The sequence below is a fragment of the Stegostoma tigrinum genome, chromosome 17 (assembly GCF_030684315.1).
Source record: "Stegostoma tigrinum isolate sSteTig4 chromosome 17, sSteTig4.hap1, whole genome shotgun sequence".
Lineage (NCBI taxonomy): Eukaryota > Metazoa > Chordata > Chondrichthyes > Orectolobiformes > Stegostomatidae > Stegostoma > Stegostoma tigrinum.
Genome location: NC_081370.1, coordinates 14,862,680 through 14,882,508, shown reverse-complemented (window position 1 = coordinate 14,882,508; position 19,829 = coordinate 14,862,680). Strand labels below are relative to the sequence as shown.

The 19,829-nt window shown below is 41.8% G+C and overlaps 1 protein-coding gene across 5 annotated transcripts in view; it reads right to left on the bottom strand.

The window, feature by feature from the left end:
- Nucleotides 1–19,829, bottom strand: part of LOC125459229 (embryonic protein UVS.2-like) — a 129,592-nt gene that overhangs the window by 100,912 nt on the left and 8,851 nt on the right. For 2 of the 5 annotated variants that reach the window (XM_059651857.1, XM_048545375.2), the window contains exons 2-3: nucleotides 13,186–13,283; nucleotides 13,070–13,100 (exon numbers count right to left, since the gene is read on the bottom strand). In XM_059651857.1, coding sequence (XP_059507840.1) covers nucleotides 13,070–13,100; nucleotides 13,186–13,251 — 97 coding nt within the window. In that variant the 5' untranslated portion in view covers nucleotides 13,252–13,283. Of the gene's footprint in view, nucleotides 1–9,692; nucleotides 9,779–13,037; nucleotides 13,101–13,185; nucleotides 13,284–19,829 lie in introns of those variants that run through there. The other 3 variants (XM_059651860.1, XM_059651861.1, XM_059651858.1) reach the window with 3 other exon arrangements.

Genomic DNA, 19,829 nt, shown 5'->3' with positions numbered 1-19,829 from the left:
ACATTAATGTTAAGAGCCTTGCAAACAATCAAAGATGCATCTCATCCGACCCTGGGAATTTAGATTTATCGAATTTTGCAGTGCAGGAAAAGGCCATTTGACCCACTGTGTCAATTTATTCAATTTTAAGCCCACTAAACTGGTAAAACCTTCTCTCTTTCAATGTTAATTTGTTCAAGTTTATCACAGTTGCCCTCCGTGATTTCTACACCTGTAGCGTTCTCGTTGATAACATATTTAAATACAAAGTAATTAGCTAAAAGCTAACCTACCTCCTCTAGATCTGTACAAACACTTCCACCTTAGTCCCGAATGCCTCCCACTCTTTCCCTGGTTGAGTTCTTCTCTCTAATTTTCTTATAAAATGCCTTCGGATTATCCTTTATTTAACCAGCCAGTGATTTTTCATGTCCTCTCTTCACTGTCCTAATTTCTTTTTCAGTAGTTATTCCTCTGTGCACATGAAATCAATTTTTGCAAATTTGCCTATCCATGCCATAGAAAGGTAACATCAAAACTCAACATCCACAGGTAAAAGAAACTGTGTATCTGCGATATTTTGAACCATTTTAACCCTATTTTTACTGAGCTTTACCAAATTAATCACTCGCAGGGGTTTTCAGGAACCGAACCTCGCAGATACAAAGGAACGACCATAACCCTCTACAGTTTTGATCATTCTTTGGGGTTCTCCTGTTTTTGGCCACTAACCTTAAGTTTTCCTTTTATTTTCTAAAAAAATCCTGTTCATTCCTTAGCATTTGAGGGTCCTTGGATTTGTTTGCTCCCATTCATGTTTACAGGAAAATGTTGCACACTCACTATTTCCTTTTTAAATGACTTCCACTTTTCTAATGTGGATTTTCCTCCAAGTTGCCGATCGTAGTCCACTTTAGCCACTCCTGGTGTTATCACATTAAAATCAGCCTTCCTCCAATTCTGAGCCTTTACTTCTGGTCCAATTTTGTCCCTTCCGATAACTACTTGTATCTTAAAACTTAATTACGGTGCTCCTCAATTCTACCCCTTACCCAGCTTTATGCTCCAAAATTAGATCCAGGACCAACTACTCTCTTGGGAGGATTTACCTACACATTGGTTTAAAGACATCTCCTGTACAAATTTCAAGAATTCTGCTCCATCTAAGCTTTTCACACTTTGCCGATACCAGTTAATGTTGGGGAAGTTGAAATCTTATTATCCTATTATTTTCACACTCCACTGACGTTTGCCTTGATATCTGCACTTTTAAAGCTCCTTGACTGTTTACTGATCTATAGTACACATTCAATAAGTGATTAAAAACTGGAAGAACTGCGGAGGCTGGAAATTAGAAACAAAACCAGAAATTGTTGGAAAGTTTAGCAGATCTGGTAACATACGTGGACAGAAACTGAAGTTAGTAACCCTTCTTCAGAACCTCAGGTCACTGGAACCAAGACATTAAATCTGTTTTCTCCTTCACGGATGCTGCCAGACCAACTTTGTTTTTGTTCTTGCTTTACAGCATCTGCAGTTCTTTTGGTTTTTATTCAAATTTAGGAGATTCCTTATTAGCCAATCAAATCACAACATTCCTGTGATGTGACTCTTCTGTTCTCCCTGTCAGCATCAGGGAATCTTACCTTCCCAGTCTGCCCTCCGTTTCACTCCTACTCAACTTCGCTCTTGAAGTGAAGGTTGCAAATCCCCGAGGTATGTTTTTTTACATGGCTTACCTTCCCAGGCTACTCTCTGGTTCGGTCCAGCTCAGCTCCATTCCTGAAGTGTTGTGGGACAGAGGAGAAGGGGTGAGGGCTGAAGTGCAGGAAATAGGTGGAACCCAGCTGAGGGCCCTGTCAACCACGGTGTTGGGAAATCCTCGGTTGAGGAAGAAGGAGAATATTTCAGAGGACCCCCTGTCAAAATTGGCATCATCAGAACAGATGCAACGGAGGTGAAGGAACCAGGAGAAAGGAACAGTTTTTACAGGACACAGGATGTGAGGTAACTGAAAATCAGTTGGTCTGTAGTGGACATTGGTAGCCAGCCTATCCCCAAAAATGGAAACATTGCTGTCAAGGAAGGGAAGGGAACAGTCAGAGATAAGACCATGCAGATGTGACAGTGGGATGGAAATTGGAAGTCAAATTGATAAACCTTTCCAATTCTAGATGATAGCAGGAAGCAGCACCGATGACAGAGGTTAGCACTGCTGCCTCACAGCAGCAAAGACCCAGGTTCAATTCCACCCTTGGCCAACAGTCTGTGTAGAGTTTACACATTCTGCCCATGTCTGCGTGGGTTTCCTTTGGGTGACCTGGTTTCCTCCCAGAGTCCAAAAACGTGCAGATTAAGTGGATTGGCCATGATAAATTGCCTGTAGTGTCCAGGGATATGCAGGCTAGGTGAATTAGCCATGGGAAATGCAGGGTTACAAGAACAGGGTTGGGGGGGTGGGTCTGGGCGGCATACTATTTGGAAGGTCAGTGTGGACTCGACGGACCAAATGGTCTGCTTCCACATTGTAGGGATTCTGTAATATCATTGATATACCGGAGGAGGAGTTGTGGGTGGCAGAATAGGACTGGAACAAGTAATATTCCACCTACCCCACAAAAAGAGGCAGCAATAACTGGGGCCCATGTGGATATTCATGGCCATCCCTCTGTCCTGAAAGAAGTGACAGGAGTTAAAAGACAAGTCATTCAGGGTGAGGACGAGCTTGGCCAAGTGGAGGGTGGTGGTAGTGGATGCGGATGGTTCAGGCCATTTTTTCGGGATGAAGTGGACAGCCCTGAGAGCACGTTGGTGGTGGATGCACGTGTAAAAGGGATTGCAGTCCACGGCAAAGAGCGGCGTCTGTCGCCCACAAACTGGAAATTCTGAAACTGATTTAAAGCATGAGAGAAATCATAGATCTAAGTGTGAAGAGTCTGGACAAGGATTATGTCCATTACGGTCACTAACCTCATTTCATCTGGTGATCTCTCCCCATTGTCTGCAAGCTTATAGTCTCCCAACCCTGCACAGCTCGCTACCTCCTTCCTAAAATGCAGAAACAGGATTTCTGAGATAGACCCATTGTATCTGCCCACTTCTGCCCCACACAACTCATCTCTTATCTAGACATTCTACCCTTATCCAGTCACAACAAGTGACTGCTCCCTTGACTAGATTTGCTGACACCCTTGGGCAGCATGCAAAGACCCAAGAAAGTTCGGATAATCCCTGAGCCACCACTATATTCCAGTAGGCTCGAGGATAACGGCCTTTAAGGAATTCAATAATGAACCCAATGAACCAGTGAGCAGCTTTCCTACGTCAGCCCATTCTTGCCATTGACTATATTAGGGTCAATGCTGCCACTTTTCAGAATATTGCAGAAATGGTCTAATATGGGGAACCTGCTAATTAGATGCATTAAATAAATTAGGTTTAGTTTTCCTACTGGTGGAAAAAAATGTTCCTATTTACAATAACCATCAGTTCGAAGTGAAAATGAATTTCTGACTGTTCCTGCTCATTGCAGTTTGAAATACTAGGTACAATCATCCTTTCATTAGCATTTTCATGTAGATGATTACTATAGGATATGATTAACACCAAAGTTGCTGGAAAAGCTCAGCAGGTCAGGCAGCACCTATGAAGGAAAAAACAGAGTTAACGTTTCAGGTCCAGTGACCCTTCCTCAGAACCATTCATTTAGGATGTGACTAAACTTTAATCATTTAATCTTTTTTACAATTTTAACATCACAACATTTCTGTCATAAATACCACATTTTCAACCTGGCAGTTGAATTTAGAAGTATACTGTCAGTCAGATTGAATACTTGGATAAATATGAATGTACCAGGAAGAGCCCACGTTGACTTGTACAGAGTTAGGTCACGTCTAATTAAACTTAATATTTCTGACGACGTCCTATGTGGTAGATAAGGGGGTTATTTCTGGATAATATTTGTGGATTTCAAGGAGGCATTTAATAAGGTTCCACCCAAAAGTATTTTCGAACTAAAAGTGCATGGAATTCAACACAGTAGTTTCACAAGAGGAGGGAAGTGGCTTAGAGGGAAGTGTTAAGAAAAAATAGTATGTATTCCAATTGGTAGGATGCAAATAGCTAGGCTGACATTTGGGTCCAGGGCCAGGGCATTTGTAAATTGTAACCCTAGAATTTAGAATCGCTAGAGTGCGTAAACGGGCCATTTAGCCCATCAAGTCTGCACTAACCCTTCAAAAACCAACGCCGCCCCCCCCAACCTTATTCCATGTCTCATGTTTACACATTACCATTTTAAATGAGCAAACCAACTAATGGAAGAGGGCACCACAGACCTAACTAGGACTGCGTAAGTAGTACAGGAGTGAGGCAAGCAAGATTTAAACAGGAACCAGTATCGACTTTGATAGTTGCCACTTTGAATCGAAGACAGCAGAGTGAGAGAATCTGCTTCCCAAAGTAAAGGCACACATACTAGGGTAGAATGTGATTTATGCTTCTTCTAAGGGACTCCTGGAGGCTGAATCAGCAAGACGATTTTTTTCAATGAGTGGCAGGAGATGATCAGATAACCAAAACAAACTATTCGGCTAGAAGAGGAAGACGAAGTCAATGGGTACAGTGGAATAAATGAGGCATGGACACAGTGTTGAAAATGATTTAGTGGCCTTTTGTGTGCAGGTTGGCAAGATGAGTCCAACATCTCATCCAGATGGGAGCCTCCAAATCCACAGTCATATTCAGCAGTCTGATAGCAGAGTCCTCCCAAATCATTGAAATACCTATGACCAGAAACATCATTGTTCGATGGGCAAAAATAACTTCTCAGTCAGTAGTACAAGTCAATGTCATTTCACACAATTTTGGGCTTTGAATGGAGATGCAGGGGCAGATGTAGCACTTCCTGTGGTTGCTGGGAAAGGTGCCAGGTATGGTGGGGTTAGAGGGGATTGTAGAGTTGACAAGGGAGTTGTGGAGTGAGCAATATCACTGAGGGAGTGCACGCTGATCTTTAAGCTTGTCCTTTATCTAACTGAGTTCACAATGGCAGGTGACGAGTCTGTCTAAAGTATAGTGAAAAATTGTGAACATTTCTAGAGACAGCAGTGGAACTCTTTCCCTCCACCCCAGTTATTCTGAAGTCCAAACAGCGATTCTAAAATGTTTTTTTACTTTTTCAGAAGTGCTCCACAAATCAAGACACAGTCATTTTGATAGAATCACTTATGCACATAACCTGGCACGTCACAAAAAAGACTAAGAAGGAACAGGTAACTGTGGCAGCCAACTTAAAGGATGCAGGACTGACACAGTTAATCTAAGGAAGACATAGATGCTGAGCATAAGTCATCTTAAATTTGATCAACAGCAGGCAATGTTAGAGCAGATTAAATGCTTGAGTGGTGTACAGACTGTCAAGAATGAATGGCATCTTAGGTAGTGTTACACCATCAGCACCACTGATGAGCAAATGATATATGGAGTGGATGCCACATGCAGTGCATTTAGTCATCTATTGATATGCAAGCAGACCATGAAAGGGGTAAATCAGATGCAGGAACAGAACCTGTACAAGGAACTTCATCAACACTGATTACACCTAGACTGCTCCAAGTGAGATGCAATCAATGCAGGAAGGCCACATTGTAGCAGCTGCTTCTCAATCAACCCAGGTGGAACAGCTTATTGTGGCACCACACAGGGACTGAAGCCACTCCTGAAAGGGATCTGCGCTTCAACCACACAGGCGAGCAGAAAGCCTTCACCTCAGACTCTTCCTTACTATAGTACCAATGAAAGGAACGTACACACACCCCCTATCCCACAATCTTGAGTACATCACTCATTGCAAAACAATTTGGTGAAGAGGACCATGGGCTAGAAATTTTTAAAATAGTGGAAACTTCCATGTCCAAGAAGTTATTCAGGCTATGTCAATTAAGAAGTTCAAAGTCAAAGTCAATGTTAACTTCTCTTAGGAAAGGATATTAAGGAAAATGAAACAGATGGAGTTAAATGGAGTTACAATCTAGATCAACCACAATTTAACTAAATGGATTAAAAAGCTGTACTTTAAAGTAGACCAGTCGCAAGGGCTGGTAAAGGGCCAAAAATCGCTGAACCTTTAATCGCTGAGTGCATGTTTGGATGCACCTGCCAGTGGTTGCTAGTTCCTCCATGCACTCTGGTCACGTGATGGACGTGAAGGGAAAGAACATACATTCAAAGTACAGCAGATACAATAGACCTGACAGTTGTGGACAACTTTCGTAATTGTTTCACTGTCCTAATAAGATCATCTAACAACTTTGAACTTGGGCTGTTCCAACTCAACTGTTCATTGGCTAAGTCACTAAGCTGAAAAGTTAGTCTTATTGTGCTCAAGAAATTTTTAAAATGACAAAACTAGGATGTTGAAATTATTTCTCGGCATACTGGCATTGCTGGCTAGGGACCACTTGTTGCCCATTCTTACTTTCACTCGGTGAACTGCCTTGCTGAACTGTTGCCATCCTTGGGGTACAGTGCTGTTAGGAAGTGAATAATAGATGATCAACAGTGAAGAATTTTAAACTTTTTACGGAAACTGTGTACAAGTGAGAAGTATGAACTGATCAAAGCTTTTCAGTAATCATACCAACTTCATTCAATAACAATTATAAATTAAAATGCATGACATAACTGGTCCCATGTAGAACATTGGGGAATATACATTTCTAACACATTAGTAATAAACTGAATTGTGTCCAAGCCAAAAAGAAACAAGGCGCCAACAACAGAAAAACCAGTGGGATGGCTAATACAGGAAGGATGTGATTGCACTAGGGGAGGTGCACAGCAGATTCACTAGGATATTGCCTGGGTTGGAGCACTTTAGCTATGGAGAGAGGCTGGACCATCTCAGGCTGTTTTCTTTGAAGTAGAGTAGTTGAAAGGGGGAACCTAATAGAGGAGCATAACATTATGAGGGCTGAACAGAAACCAGCTGTTCCCCTTGGTTAAAGGGTCAATGACAAAGGGGCATAATTTAAAAGTGGAAGGCAGGAGGTTAAGAGGGGATTTGAGGAAAAATCTTTTCATCCAAAGAGTGCCAGTTGGGTTCCACAGGTATCAGCGCTGGGACCACAGCTGTTTAAAATATTTGAATGACATAGAAGAAGGAAGTGAATATACTACAGCCAAATTTGCAGACGATGTAAAAATAAGTGGAAAGGGATGTTGTAAGATAAACATAAACAATTTATAGTCAGATATGGTTGGTTAAGCAAGTAGGAAAAATAATATGGGAATACGTGAAGTTGTTCATTTTGAAAGGTAAAACAAAAGAACAGAGCACTATTTAACCAGAGTTAAAAACGTGTAGAAAGCTGCAATATAATGGGACTTGAGGGTACTGGTGCATGTAACACAAAAAGCGAGCACACAGGGACAGCAAGTAATCAGGAAGGCTAATGGAATGTTGGGCCTTATTTCAAATGAGTTGGTGTTTCAATGGAGTTGGGTGTATAACAGTAGGAAAGACTGGACTATATGTCCTCTCGCTCACGCTCCTGCAAGCATACAAACCCTTACTTCCAATTCCTCCACCTCTGCCGCGTCTGCTCCCAACATGGAGCACTCCACTCCTTGACAATCTGGATGTCCTCCTATTTCAAGGACCGCAACATCCCCGCTCCAGTGATCAAAAATGCCCTCAACCACATCTCTTGCATTTCCTGCACTTCTTCCTTCAAACCCCCCCCTCCAAAAAAATAAAGACAGAATCCCCCAGTCCTCACATACCATCGCACCAACCTCCACATCCAGCGTATCATTCTCCACCACGTGATCAAAGAAATATTTCCCTCCCCACCCCTATCTGTCTTTCGTAGGGACTGCTCACTCCATGCCTTTCTCACCTGCTCCATACTCCTCACTAACCCTGCCACATCCGGCACCTTTCCCTGCAACCCAAGGAACTGCCCCTACCCCTCCTCCTTCACCTCCATTCAAGGTCCAAAGCAAATCTTTCATATCTGACAGGGGTTCACCTATACATTCACCAACTTGATCTACAGTATCCACTGCTCCCTCGATGTGGCTTCCTCTACATCAGTGAGACTAAGCGTAGACTTGGAGACCATTTCGTACAGCATCTGCGTTCTATATGCAACAAACAACACCTTCCAGTTGCCAACCATTTTAACTCCCCCTCTCACTCCTTGGGTGAGATGTTCATCCTGGGCTTCCTCCAGTACCATAATGACACTACATGCAAACTGGAAGAGCAACACCTCATATTCCGCCTTGGGAGTCAACAGGCCAAAGGCCTAAACATAGATTTCACCAGTTTTAAAATCTCCCCACTCCCAATCTAATATCAAACCTTCCCTCTCATCCCCACCTCTTTGACCTGACAGAACCTGTCCAACTTCTCTCCCACCAATTAAAGACTGAGAGGAGGAGGAATTTCTCCTCTCAGAGGCTTGAGTGTCTTTGGAACTCCTTGTCATAAAGAGCTGGGGGACGGAGTCTTTGTGTACAATTAAGGCTGAAATAGATACGAGTTTTAATCAGGGAAATCAAGGGATACAGAATATTGCAAGAAAGTGAATGTGAGGAATGACGGATCAGCCATTATCTTATTGAATAGCTAGAGGGGCCGAATGAACTGCCTACTCCTTTTCTTATGGGTCTGGAAAGTGTTGCCTGAAAGAAAGTTAAGGCAAAGCACTCCTCTTTTAAAAAAAAGTTTGGACAGTTATCCAATTCCCTTTAAAACAGCTTGAATTCTGTTTTTTCACTGTTTTTAATAGTAAATTATAAATCCAAACAATCTATGGCTTTTTTTCATTCTTATGAAGCATTCTTATTGTTCTTATAGTCTTATCATTCTTCCAGCTAACGAAACTCACCAGCAAATACTGTTCCATTAAGCAATTGCTGATTTTCTCCCAATTCTACAGCAATCCTTCAACATATTTAGCCAGGCAGTTTTTATATTCAGAAGTGCCTGTGTCCTCACTTCCATCTAATTTATGACAGCACCATGGAATGTAATAACAGGGGCATATTTCTAATTTTTTTAAAATTAGAAACTAGCTACATTATAATGAAGCCTAGGCAGTGCTGCAAGGACCACGAGTCCAAATGTCAGCAGTCAATAATTTAAAATTCTAACAAGTAGACAATAATTCCAAGAAGTTACATTTATTCTCCATTTAATAAAGGCTAATCTGTAAAACACAGAACTATACAGTATATTTCAAGTTGTTCTGAATAATCCTTTCCTTAAAATAAAACCAAATGTATTACAATCCTAGACCAGACTGTTAAATTTATGTTACATTCTGCCAGCATCAGAGGAGCAGGAAAGTTTGACATTTCGGGTCGGGACCCTTCTTCATGAACAAGTAAGAATTTTTAAAATATATTTAACAAAGTGAGGAATTAAGGGACCTACTAAGAGAATAAAACCATATTAAAGACTCCATGGTTTTGACCAAAACAGTAAACTTCACAACACATGTATAATTAACACCAAAAATTAATTTAATAATATTGGCAACATACTGAGATTAAATACCTACAGTGCTGATCAAATAGCAAAAAGTAGCATATGCAATCAAGACAGATCCCGTGGATTTGTCAACAGCAGCCCCTGACATTAATAATATGGTGGGTTATCAAATCTAATTAAACTTCACAAGCAACCACAAATTACTCACTTGCTAATCTGGCATTGAAACTTCCTGGTACACACTGCGACATGGATTATCTGAATGACTGCTCCCATCCTGGTCAATCACCTTTGTTTCCTGGGTCTGCTTCGTCATTTGATGAAATCATGGCTAGTCACATTGTAGCTTCAATTTCACTTCCTTACTAACCAGATTCCTATTGGTGCCCTTGTCAGTCAAGAGCCAATCCACCTTAGCCTTAAAAACATTCAACAACCCTGCATCCGTTGCTCTCTGAGGAATAAAATTTCAAACTGACAGCCTTCAAAAACATTTTCTCATCATCCTTGAGTTAAAAAGGAGACCACTTATTTTTAAACTGTTTCTTTGTTCAGAAATATTGTGACTTCTCAGATGCTGAAGTAGTCCATGTCAAAATACAAGATGACCTGAACAAAATCGCGTGACATCCTTGCACACAAGTAATTTCCAACAAGAGAGAATCTAATCTTCATTACTGAATTCCCATTATCAACATCCTTGGAGCTATCATTGATTAGTAACTAAACAGGATTGGTCATATAAGTACTGTTGCTACAAGAGCAAATCAAAGGTTAAGAATTTACAGCAGTTAACACACCCCTCGATTCTTCAAATCCTGCCCACTACTTACAGGGGACAGTTTAGGACTGGAATACTTCGAATTGACCTGGATTAGCGAAGTTCAATGTTAAAGAAGCATGACACCATCCAGGCCAAATCAGCTAACTTAACTAGCACCACATCCACCAACATTCAGTTCCACAAACATCAATACTTAGTAGCAACAGTATATACTATCAAAAACATGCACTGCAGAAATTTACAAAGGTTCCTAAGGCAACACCACCCAAATTCACAACCACTATCCTCTAGACAGGACAAGGCTCACAGACAGATGGGAACACCACTACCTGCACGTTCCCCCAAGCCACTCACCATCCATTTTTAGAAATACATCAAAATTTTGGAATGCTCTCCCTAATGGAATTGTGGGTGTACACCAAGTGGACTGCAGTGGGTCAAGAAGGTAGTTTACTACCATCTTCTCAAGGACAACTATAAATGGGCATGAATGCTGGCCGAGTCAGTGATGCACACATCCTACAAGTGAATTTTTTTAAAAAGTTCTAGTCTCTTCCGCAGATAAGAACTTCCTTTCAGCAATATCATGTCAGGCCTCCTTGACGTCTTATGTTTCATTAGGATCACCTCTCACTCTAAAATCTAATGGATATAGGCCAAAGCTGCCTGGTCTTTTGTCATAAGACAACTGGTCATTCCAGGAATTAGTCAAATGTAACTTTTACAAATTGCTTCTATTGCAACTATATCCTCAATGATAGTGGAGACCAGTACGTCAGTGTAAAAGACAAGGCTGAAGCATTTTCGAACACGTTCAGTTGCAAGTGCCCAACAAATGACACATACAGAGCCTCTCCTTAGAAGCACTAGTAAAAAAGATGATTTTTTAGCAATTTGATTCACTCCATGTGACATCAAGGAGTGGCTAAAGACACTGGAAAGTCTGTGGACCCTAAAGATCTCACCTAGAGGATTGAAGATTTATGCTCTGGTGCTGTTCCAGTACCCCTACACTTACGGCTATAAGGCTGCACCCCTATTTGTGCTGTTCATTCATTTATTTTAGTCTGAATACTTTGCACATTTAAGTAGACAGCCACTAATTTTGCCTTTCCATTATTTCTCCCCCCCCCCAATCCCAACCCCATTTGCTTCTGTGCTTCAATGTTTAGACACTCTGTCCTTTCCTGTCCCACTTGAGGTATCAGTATCAAAATCAAAATAGGTGCCCTGCAATGCCACATATCTTCATGTTTTATAAGCTTAAATAATTCCCTTTCCTGAACCCACTCTACCCACCTCCAAATAAAATTAAAGACTTCTCGACACCCTAGTACCCATCCAATCAGAAAAACTCGCTTCTACTTGTGTCAGTGCCCTATGAATTGAAAACTATTGCTCCCACACTAATCTTTAAATCATACATTCAACTCACTGGCTTTATTTACTCTGAGCCAGTTGGCGCCTGGTTCATGGACCAATCCCAAGATTATTACCTTGCAAATTCTGCTTCTTAGTTTAGCTTGTAGCTATTCAAAATAGTGCTACTGAACCTCTTTTCCATTTCTAGCATTTGTACTAACGTGCATGATAACAACTGGATCCCTTCATCCCGCACACTCCCATTCCAAACTCTGCTCCAGCCATGAGATTTTTTTTATCCTGACAGTCAGACAACACAGCCTTTGAGACTCAGGCTCAGAGCCACAGAGAACAGCATCTATCCCCTTAATTAAATTGTCCCCCACCATTACCATGATTCTGTTTCCACCACCCTCCTGAATGACTCTCTGTACTATGCAGCTGTGATCAGTTTGCTTACTCTCCCTGTAGTCTCCACTCCCCTCCACATGGTTTGCAAGCATCTCTCCATACTGGTGGACAAGAGCCAACTCCACGATATTCGATGGCATGACCACCATTGAATCCCCTATCATTGCTCAGTTGTTACCAAAGCTCAGAAACTAATTGGACCAGCAACAGCAGATCACAGAATGGAAATTCTATGGTGATTAGCTCATCTTCCAACTTTCACATGACACAAGTCAGGCATGCCTTTCAATATTCTCCACTGTCATGGATAAGTTCTACTTCAACAACATGCAAGAGGCCCAACAAGTTAAACGTTAATGAAAACTAAAAGAACTGCAGATGCTGGAGATCAGAAACAAAAACATAAAATGCTGGTAAAGCTTAGCAGGTCTGGCAGCATCTGCAGAAAGAAATCAGTTAATATTCCAGGTTCAGTGATCCTTCCTCAGAACATTCATGACCTCCATCACTGGTGTAGTCTGTGGCAAAAACTTATTTTATGTAAAAGGCACAGCAGAAACTCTCCAAACTCCCTTGATAGTAATTTTCAAACCTGTAGCAGCTAGAAGAACCACAGCAGCAGATACATGGGTGCGCCAGAACCACCTATAAGTTCCACTCAAAGGCAAACATCAATCTGACTTGGAATTATACCACTGGTTCTTCTCTGTTGCCTAACTCCTGGCCCAACCTCCCTAACAGCACATTGTCTGCGAGTGTTAAAGAAGTCAGTTCACCACCACCTCCTTGAGGGCCTTTATGTACAAACAATAAAGTCTGGACTTGATTGAATAATTTAAAAAATGGATACTGTACATCACAATAGCAATTACGTTACTAAAATGCACTGGAAAGTAAAGTATTGTAAATAATCTTTATGAAAAATCCTTCACTTTCCTTTTGGATTCAGCACACATTAGATTACATATCCAGTCATACCTTTAAACTCAAAAATACCTGGTCTTTGAAATTCTGTACAGGAAACGAACCTTGAAATGTGGGCGTCAATAAAAGCTCTTCCTGCATTAAAATAGTAAGGTGTTATAAAGTTCTTATCAAAGCAATCAGGGATATAAACATATGCAACTTGTCATCTGCATCTTACCACAGCTTCATTGCTCCATAAGATGTTCAACAGACAGGTCAATGCTACTCCACAGGCAAAGTACATCTTCTGCTGATGGCTACAAATCTGCCTTACACCTGTGAAAAAAATCAAGATGGGATATTTCTCTATAACATGACATGCATGAGATCACTTTAAAATGTAATTTTAGTCCACATTTCCATTGGAATTCATACTCACAGTAACACCAGTGCTTTAATATGTTACACCTCAACAGCAACACTGATAAGTTATTTTTAACATGTTAAAATCTCAGAAATCTGAACAACTATGATCAATTTTGTAGACTGTTCTCCAAATATACAAGAATCAGACTTCAAATTCAAATTCTCACAACTATAGGGGAATGCACTGAGGATGTGGGCTTAGTAAAATCACAATTTAGTGTTGTTAGGTTGCTGTTGCTCCAGTCTTTTGCATCCTAGGAATAACAGCTGAAGCCTTTTCAATGTATGACTCAAAATCAAAATTAAGTGACAGATTCTACAGTGCTCAGGAATTTCAAACAGTCCGCTTTATACGTCTTTCTTGTAGCATGGCCGTTCCAGTCACCATACCTTTCTCATTCACCACCCTTCCACCTGCCACCTCACACACTCGCTGCGTCTCTCTCAGTACCTCCATCTACTTGTTTACCTTCACACTTGCTTCAGTTGCACTCTGCTACTTGAAATTTATTCTCTAACGCTCTCACTCATTTGGTCCCTCTCGCCATGTTTTTCCAGAACACTCACTCAGACACAGGACCTAGACAGGAAAGCAGCTAGCAGCAGGAAGTGTTGATAAGTGGGTGGCTTGGAAGGGAATCAGTAAATAGGAGTGTTGGCAAGCAGGAGTCAAAGCAAATAGGAGATAGGTGGCAAGTGGGAGGCTGAAGGAGGAAAGCCACAAAAGGGAGAGACAATGAGGTGAAGATGGAAGTGGTGAGGAGTATCTACAGTGAGATAGTGGGGTAGAACGCAAGTAAAAAGTGTTAGTTACTTAATCAGCAAATTAATAATCACCATTTTCTTGATTTTCGTGTCAAGCTACCTATCAAAGAGATAAATTGCAATGAAGCAATAAGTTTTTAAAAAGAATTCTATTTTTCCAATTAAAATTCCCAAGTAACCTTCACATTGTAATAGAGAATACTGTATTATTGTACAAGTGTAAGCGAGTCTATTTATTTGTAACTGATGCATTCCTCAGTATAGAATTCTAGTGTCAAGGTACTGAATGCAGCGTAAGTTTCCGAAATGGTTTATGGTCTATCTTTGTCTTGGGTCTTAAGTAGGCAAGACTTTACTGCTTATGTCTGTTCTGGCATGCAAGCAGTCCCTTCTGCATATGAACCAGAAAACTTATGAGACCAGGAAAGGGAGGAATGTGTGAAGCCACGTCAGTGCCAGAATGCAACACAGTTTGAACTCACAGAAGATCTTAACATTTCTGAAACAAAACCAGAATCTGCTGGAGAAACTCAGCACGTCTGGCAGAATCTGTGGGAAAAAAGCAGTTAACCTTTCAAATCCAGTCAATGACCTATGACCCTTTCACTGACAAAGTCACAAGACTCAAATCTTGGTCCCCAGTCCTGTGATGCAGTTGTGCTAACCACTGAGCCACCAATAAATCTATCCCACAACTCTACACCATGGAGTTACCTTATCAGATGTTATAATTCTGCAGGTGTCCTTGTTCAGAGCCAAAGGCTTTGCATTACATATTTTCCTGCACGTCAAGATGTTGTAGGGATGTAAGTTGAGTGGTTCATGATTTCAGCTGGCTAGGATGTTGCCTGGTATGGAGGGAAGGTCTTACGAGGAAAGGCTGAGGGACTTGAGGCTGTTTTCGTTCGAGAGAAGAAGGTTGAGAGGTGACTTAATTGAGACATTTAAAATAATCAGAGGGTTAGTTAGGGTGGATAGGGAGAGCCTTTTTCCTAGGATGGTGATGCCGAGCACGAGGGGGCATAGCTTTAAATTGAGGGGTGAAAGATAGGGACAGATGTCAGAGGTGGTTTCTTTACTCAGAGAGTAGTCAGGGAATGGAACACTTTGCCTGCAACGGTAGTAGATTCGCCAACTTTAGGTACATTTAAGTCGTCATTGTATAAACATATGGACATACATGGAATAATGTAGGTTAGATGGGCTTGAGATCGGTATGACAGTTCGGCACAACATTGAGGGCCGAAGGGCCTGTACTGTACTGTGCTGTAATGTTCTATGTTCTATAACATGATCACCTAGTCTTTACCAATAGCAAGTAAGTCAACAGTTTTACTTGGGTGGGTGAGCGAGCTGTGAGGACGGTGTAGAGATGTTACTGTATGATTTGGACGGGCTCAGTGAGTGGGCAAATTCAAGGCAGATAAAATATACTGTGGACAAATATGAAGTTATGCGCTTTGGTACAAAAAAATAGGAAGACAGATTACTACTTGAATGGCTGTCAATTAAGAATGGAGAATATTCAATGGGACCTGGATGTCCTCATGCACCAGTTGCTAAAAGTAAGCAGACAGATGCAGCAGGCAGTAAAGGCGGCAAACTGTACAGCTTTCCTGCTCCCAAGATGCTGCTTGGCGTGATGTGTTCATCCAGCTTCACACCTTGTTATCTCGGATTCTCCAGCATCTGCAGTTCCTAAACTGTACATTAGCCTTCATTGCAGGACGATTCGAGTATAGAACAAAGATGTTTTGCTGCAATTATGCAGGGAATTGGTGAGGCCACATAAATCACACCTGGAATATTGTGTGTAGCTTTAGTCTCCTTATCTGAGTAAGGATGTTCTTCCTGTAGAGCTAATGCAATGAAGGTTTACCAAATTGATTCCTCTGATGGTAGGACTGACATATGAGGAGAGACTGAGTCAGTTAGGATTGTATGCACTGGAGTTTAGAAGAATGAGGGCAGATCTCAAGGAAACCTATAAATATTTTAACAGGACTAGACAAGATAAATGCTGGAAGAATGAGGTGTGGGTAGGGGGGTACCAGCGGACCTGGTTTAAAGATAAGGGGTCGCCTTCTAGGACTGAGGTAGGGAGACATTTCTTCATCCAGAGAATGGTGACCCTATGTAATTCACTCTCACAGTAAGTGGTCAAGGCCAAAAATTGTGTTTTTTCAAGCAGGTAGATATAGCTATTATGTCTAAAGGCATGTGAATCCATGGTAGGGTGAGATTATGGTACTGAACTTGATGATAGTGGGACAGTGTGCGGGGGGGGGGGGGGTGGGCTTAGATTAGTACACAGGTTGGCGCAACATCGAGGGCTGAAGGGCCTGTTCTGAGCTGTATTGTTTTATGTTCTATCAGGCATGATCAATTTGAAGGCTCAAAAGGGGTCAAATGGCCTAATTCCTCTTATCTTCAAATGCTCCTAAGCATCTCTGCTGTGAGTTTGATTTCCAGTTCTGCTATGACTGACAGGCTTTCTGTCCTCTCTAAAGTTTTAAGTTACATTATTCTCCCTTGTGTGCAATTCAAACACGTCTCCTACTTTTTCCTGTTTATTGCAGTTGGTGATGAATTGACTTATTATTGTCACATGTACTGAGACAATGAAAAATATTGTTTGTACACTAACGAGACAAATAATACCTTCCATAAGTATATCAGGGTGATCTTTTTCCTGATTCCTTTTTAAACCAATTATGTATCTTTAATTTATTTTGGCAAAATTTATTTTGCCTGAAAGGCCCCACAATTTGTTCCCTGACCTCCTGAAATTGTCTTGCAAAGGCAGAGACACTCAATCTGGTACTATTGGGAACAGTTTGCAGGATTATGGTCCAGTTACAGTGAAGTAATTGACACAGGAGGGAACCTTAGAAGGGAACACTGCAGAGGCGAATATTTTTTACTGTGGTGATTTTTTTTTTTTTTAAAAGAAAACCCCCAATTTATCAAAGTAAAATATACAGATACATCATGCTCATGGGAACAACAGAACTGCAGTGTATTGTGTCTTCTCCAGGCAGCACAACAAGAGCCTGCAATAGTAAGATGGTTTTTGTAACCCTTGCCTAAATCACGACTCTTCTTACGATGGGAAATGCGCAGTTACAAGGACAGGTTGGGGGGGGGGGGGGGGGGGGGAAATCGGTCTGGGTGGGATGCTGTTCGGTGGGTTGGTGTGCGTTTGTTTGGCTGAATGGCCTGTTCCCACAGTGTAGGGATCTTAAGGATTTTATTCCACGCGCACTAACCAGCCTAGACTTGAATGCCGAATCTGCCAGACCGGGTTTGCAGTGGCTGTTCAGATGACTAACAGGAGAAAATACACACGGTTTTTTCCCTTTGAAATCTGTCTGTTACAAACCATCAGCCCAGGATAACACTTTGATAAACTGGGTTCCTTTCTGTCTCAATTCCTTCACTGTCACTTGACCAAAATCCTGGGAACTTTTCCCAATAGTACTAGATTGATTACCTTTGCAAGGGCAATCAATCTAGTATTATTGGGAAAAGTTCCCAGGATTTTGGTCAAGTGACAGTGAAGGAATTGAGACAGAAAGGAACCCAGTTTATCAAAGTGTTATCCTGGGCTGATGGTTTGTAACAGACAGATTTCAAAGGGAAAAAACCGTGTGTATTTTCTCCTGTTAGTCATCTGAACAGCCACTGCAAACCCGGTCTGGCAGATTCGGCATTCAAGTCTAGGCTGGTTTGTGCTACCAAGCCACAAGTTAGTGCGCGTGGAATAAAATCCTTAGGATCCCTACACTGTGGGAACAGGCCATTCAGCCAACAAACACACACCAACCCACCCAGACCCATCCCCCCAAACCTGTCCTTGTAACTGCGCATTTCCCATCATAAGAAGAGTCGAGATTTAGGCAAGGGTTACAAAAACCATCTTACTATTGCAGGCTCTTGTTGTGCTGCCTGGAGAAGACACAATACATTGCAGCTCTGTTGTTCCCATGAGCATGATGTATCTGTATATTTTACTTTGATAAATTGGGGGTTTTCTTTTAAAAAAAAACCACCGTAAAAAATATTCGCCACTGCAGTGTTCCCTTCTAAGGTTCCCTCCTGTGTCAATTACTTCACCGTCACTGGACCATAATCCTGCGAACTGTTCCCAATAGTACCAGATTGAGCGTCTCTGCCTTTGCAAGACAATTTCAGGAAGTCAGGGAACAAACTGTGGAACCTTTCCAGCAGTGAGCAGAACCAAAATAAATAAATATATAATTGGTTTCACTGCCCATTACCATTTGGGGCAGCATAGCAGCTCAGTGGTTACTGCTGCTGCCTCACAACGCCAGAAACCTGGGTTTGATTCCACCCTTGACTGACTATATGAATGGAGTTTTGCATATTCTCCCCATGTCTACACAGGTTTCTGCTAGGTGCTCCAGTTTCCTCCCACAGTCCAAAGATGTGCATATTAGGTGGATTGGCCATGCTAAAATTGCCCATAGTGCTCAGAGGTTAGATTGGATTAGATTCCCTACAGTGTGGAAACAGGCCCTTCGGCCCAACAAGTCCACACCGCCTCTTGAAGCATCCCAACCAGAACCACCCTCCTATAACCCACACACCCTGAACACTACGGGCAATTTAGCATGGCCGATCCACCTAGCCTGCACATCTTTAGACTGTGGGAGGAAACCGGAGCACCCAGAGGAAACCCATGCAGACACAGGAGAATGTGCAAACTCCGCACAGACAGTCACCCTAGGTTGGAATCGAACCCGGGTCCCTGGTGCTGTGAGGCTGCAGTGCTAACCACTCAGCTACCGTGCCACCTCAGTGTATTAGCCAAGGGAAATGTGCAGTTACAGGGATATGAAACCACAAACACACCTTCTGTGCCCTTGCTTGAACACCAGTTGGAATAATGTACAGGATATTCATTCATCAGTTGAAGGTGAGCATAATGTGGTAATCAGATTTCCAGGTACATGCTTGATCCAATGCCACGAGTCTTCATGAGATCCAAAGAAAATATTGATGAGTCCCACAGCAAACCCCTTTTGACTGTACACCACTGTATTGCAATTTCTGGGTGGGCTGCCTTATCTCTAGGTCATGGCAAATGAAGAATGGTGATAGCAGTGTCTGGGACACTGTCTTTAATGATCAGCAAGCAGACTATGTCAGGCTATTACTAACTACTGTGTGGGACAGTTTCCCTAGTCTTGCTACAAGTTCCAAGATGTTAGTAAGAATTCTGCAGATTTGCCTGGGTTCAGCTTACCTTTTGTTATTTCTCGTACATTGGTGAATCAGGGTTTATTCTTTTGCAATTTTCTTTAATCCTTTGGTACAGCTGAGTTACTTGTCAGGTCATCTGAGACGACAGTTAATAGTCAACATTGACCATGCATAAGTCAAATCAGGTAACTATGACAGATCACTCCTCCCATAGGTCATTACTAAACTGGATAAACGTTTTCTCAAACCCAACAGTTCCAAATGGCAGAATCTAATAGGGGTCTCCGCAAGCAAGATGTGCAGCAGAATAGGATGAGAAGTTCAGCAAGATCAATCTCAACATCAAAAGCATCTCAACCATCTTTTAATACTTCTCACAAGCAATGTGGAGAATTGTCAGTTAAGGGGCATTATGTCAAGAGCCTGGTCATCAGCCTAACTTTCTCATTAATATTTTATTCATCT